At 43.4% G+C, this 3981-nt stretch overlaps 2 protein-coding genes across 2 annotated transcripts; both read right to left on the reverse strand.

Moving 5' to 3' along the window:
• Positions 1 to 828: 828 nt before the first annotated feature.
• On the reverse strand, positions 829 to 2018 carry LOC121764335 (DELLA protein RGL2-like). Its single transcript, XM_042160396.1, has 2 exons — positions 1928 to 2018; positions 829 to 1844 (listed from the first exon to the last, which is right to left on the reverse strand). Exons 1-2 carry the CDS (start codon positions 2016 to 2018, stop codon positions 829 to 831), a joined length of 1107 nt encoding a protein of 368 aa, XP_042016330.1.
• A 390-nt stretch (positions 2019 to 2408) lies between these two features.
• On the reverse strand, positions 2409 to 3476 carry LOC121757157 (DELLA protein RGL2-like). Its single transcript, XM_042152671.1, has one exon. It carries the CDS (start codon positions 3474 to 3476, stop codon positions 2409 to 2411), a length of 1068 nt encoding a protein of 355 aa, XP_042008605.1.
• Between the last annotated feature and the right edge of the window lie 505 nt (positions 3477 to 3981).

Raw genomic sequence — 3981 nt, forward strand, 5'->3', positions numbered from 1 at the left:
CTAAACAAATCATTCTTTAGTTATCTATTTTTATCATTATTATGCCAATTATATTAATTGTTGTTTTTTCACATTTTAATCAATATATTGAGAAAAACTAGCAACATACTTACATTTAAATCCAATTATTTGAACACGTCCACATTCTATAAATATACAAATTATTAGCAACATGTAACATTCAAATTTAATTAAACTATTATAGTTGATGCTATTATTATCTATAAATTTGTCTTAGAAAAAGAATCATAACAAAAATAAAGATAAAGTTAGTGAATAATAAAATGTAGTAAAAAATAAAGAAAAGTAGAAAACAAAAGAAAGTTTTGTATCTCACGTTGAAAAAAGATGAATGAATGATCTAAACATGTAGTTATAAGAGAAAATATTTCAACATATTTTGTCCCACATTGAAAGTGAAACACAAAATATTCAAGGAAAGAAACAACAAAGAATGGTTCTTAGAATCATAGGCCCAACAAATAAATATGGGCTATTATGAAATTATTGTATTGATTTATATGTGAAAATTGATTTTTATAAATAATAAATATATTTTTTTAAAATGTTATTTGAACCGGCGGTTCGAATAGGCGAACCGCCGGTTTCGGTTTCTGAAATTCTTGAACCTGAACCGGCCCGCATTAACCGCCGAACAGTCTGTCGGTTTGGAACTGCCGCGCCGGTTCCGGTTTGTGAACCGACGGTTCTGAACCGCTGGTTAACCGACGGTCCGGTTCGGTTTGTCCATGCCTAGTTCTAGAGTGATGCACTCTTAAAATTTAATACTACAACTAAAAAGGCAATCTTCAATTAATTTTTCACTCATCAAAATCTCCAAGTTGAGACAGAGCTAAGAGGTGTGCCCTTCCAACCAACACTCGAGCACTTCCCATCCCTATACAACGTGCACGACCTCCCGCACACCACCCTCTGCAGCCCAAGGTACGCCTTGTTCACTGCCAACGCGCTCAGCTCCATCTCCGCCAACTCGTACCGAGCAAAAAACGCCCTCCACACACTTATACCCATATGCCTAAACTTCCTCTCGTCCCCATCAGCCACGAGGACGTTCCTAATGCACGACCCGAACCAGCACGACTCTGCCTCCACCCTGCTCGTCTCGTCATGCCTGAAACAGCACTCCAGCGAGTCGAAAAAAACACCAAAGAAGAACAAACTCTCTACAAAACGCTCCACAAAGGCCGGAGAGTTGCAGTTTGCCTCAAGCTCAGTGAGGATCATAACACAAAGTTTTAAACCCCTCAACACCATCATCAGATGATCCAACTGCTCCACCCTCCCAACGAGATTCGCAAGAGCGTAGGCCGAGTACACAACCACAGTCTCATTAGAAGAAGAAGCATCAAACAAAGATGTACTAAGGTCAGAGAAATCAGCAGCCACCATCACCACATTGAAGGCAAAGTCTATATTTAACGAGCGAACGAAACACGCCAACTGGGAGCCCGTCTCCTCTATGATTGGCCTACATCTCGTCCCCACAGCCGTGACCCTGAGGCGCTGGACAGGCCGGGAGGCGAGATCCTGCATTAAGATGATCCACTGGATCCCGGTCCTGATCTCAAGGTCGATTATATGCATCATGCCGTTGATTTCTACATGATCTAAAATGGATTTCCAAAACATCACAGATTCCACAGGATCTGCACCGTCGAAACTTTTAACTATGACTCTCCCAGTCTCATTAGCAATCTTCTCAAATAGGGCTCTTGAGAAGTAGAAAGCCAGTCGTTGTATAGGAGTGCCAGTGGAGGAACTCTCTGAGTCGCACTCCTTCAAGAACTTGAGCGCGAGTTCATACTGATTGTCGGACACTTTCTCTGCACACGAGAGGAGGCTTTGGATCAGGGGAACCCCTCCTTCAGAATCCTCGCCACAATGGGCTAAAGTCGAGTGGTTGGACCGGGATTCTTGAGCCCACGCATCGAGTTGATGAACCTCTCTGCAGCCACTCTGATAGTTGCTTCAGCAGATTCCTCAGCAGGAAACAACATTGTGCTCTTCTATTCTCTAAACTGTGGGAACTAAAAATATATGCTACTACATAGCAACTTTTGTTTTTATCATGTGATTTATAACAATGCACAATGTTCTAAGAGATGGAAAGATTATGACAGACTGATAAAAAAACCAAATTAAATGAAGGCAAGAGTTAATGAAAACTATGCAGTCAGATGGAGTGATGAAATCAAAGTGACCCTCAAATCTCAATACTATTCATAGTAAGTATGCCAATTTTCACATATGTAATCTATAAAACTATTGTTTAGCAGCAATTTCAAATTATTACAGAAACACAAAACAACTATAAAATAACCTGTAACGCTCCCTGATAAAGTACAACAGGCTCGGCCAGCGAAAAAAGTTAAAAAAACGATGAAACCTCAATGATGCCTAACTTTCCAAGCAGACAGTGAAGTGAGCGCGGTTCCCTTCCAACCAACGATTAGGCATCCACCGTTCCTGCACATAGTGATGGAGCTCCCATTGGAGCATTCCCGGAGGAGCCAGTTCGCCTGATCAAGAGACGAGAAGCTCAGTTCAGTCTCCAACATCCCAAAACTATCAAAACAAGCCCTCCAAACATGTACAGGGACATGCCTTAGCATCCTCTCCTCTTCCTCAGCTGCCAACACATTGTTTATGGAAGACCTAAACAATGTGGACTCGATATCCACCCTACTCGTCTCTTGACCCTTCAGACAGTCTGACAGAGAGTCGAAAAGCGCCCCAAACAGAAACAAACTCTCAACAAAGCGCTCAATGAAACTCGGAGAGTTACAATTGGCCTCCATTTCAGTGACTAACATGATGCAAGGGCTCAGGCTTCTGATCACCTCCATCACATGGTCAAGCCTTTCAGCCCTCCCGATCAACGTCACCAGAGTGTAGGACGCGTATACGACAACAGATTCATCCGCATTGAGATCAAAGAGGTCTCGATCCAGCTCAAGAACATCTTCCACCAGAACTACTCCAAAAGTGAACTTCAAGTTCACAGAGTCAGCAAACCTCGCTAGCTCCCGACCTGTCTCCTCAAGAATCAACCTTTTTGAGGCAGACGCGACAGCAGTGATCCTGATATGATGGACGGGATTCTCAGTTCGCCCTGCAGCGACATCCTGCATGAACTGCACCCACTGCACGCCACTTCTGATCTCAAGATCAATGACGTGGATCCTCCTCGCCTTGTCAAGATACCACAGAATGGTGTGGCTTCCGACTAGATTGGTGATCTGAGTGACCGGGAACTCCTTGTAATAAGTAGGGATCGAGTTCACACACTTTGTAGGCTCCAGATGCCTGAACACCACATTTTTATGCTTCTTCTTCTTCTTCTTCTTCTTCTCGTTTGTTTCGTGTTTCATATTTTCCTTGTCAATCTTCACACTGAGGGCTTCAGAGACATAGAAAGCCAGTCTCTGAAGAGGAGAGCCTGTGGGAGAGCTCATCTCACCACATGCCTTGAGGAATATTTTTGCACGTCCGTGCTGCTTCTCTGCTACGCTCATTGCACAAGACAGAAGATTTTGGACGAGACGAACGTCACTAGAATCCTGATTGCTGAGCTCAGAAAGGGAGTCGACAAACTTTCCTGCAGCCAGTTTGATGGTCTTTGCAATGGAACACGAGGCACGAGGCTCGTCTGAGTTTTCATCCTTGTAATCTCTCAGGTGCCTCCACCTACTGTATTTCCTCAAAATATGAAATGGTTCAGAAAAGGAAGAAGCACCTGCTCGGCTCTTGCTAGGATCGGTCACCTCCATGTTGTCGGACTTGATGCCAACGAGCCTCAGTATCTCCTCCTCGCACGAATGTGGGAATGGAGGAGACTGAACATCAAGGTACAGATCATCCAACTGGACGAACTCTTGCAGATTTTGTCGATGCTCGTAAATCTCATCCTCTGCAAGATCAAAGGTGTTCATCCATTCTTCAACTCCATCAGTTTCATTC

The sequence above is a fragment of the Salvia splendens genome, chromosome 1, assembly GCF_004379255.2.
Source record: "Salvia splendens isolate huo1 chromosome 1, SspV2, whole genome shotgun sequence".
NCBI classification, from domain to species: Eukaryota; Viridiplantae; Streptophyta; class Magnoliopsida; order Lamiales; family Lamiaceae; genus Salvia; species Salvia splendens.

Coding starts and splice junctions, on each gene's coding strand:
- LOC121764335 (XM_042160396.1), bottom strand. CDS start 2,018: ATGTTGTTTCCTGCTGAGGAATCTGCTGAAGCAACTATCAGAGTGGCT. Junction 1,845..1,927: donor GCGTGGGCTCAAGAATCCCG/GTCCAACCACTC, acceptor TCTCGTGTGCAG/AGAAAGTGTCCGACAATCAG.
- LOC121757157 (XM_042152671.1), bottom strand. CDS start 3,476: ATGAGCTCTCCCACAGGCTCTCCTCTTCAGAGACTGGCTTTCTATGTC.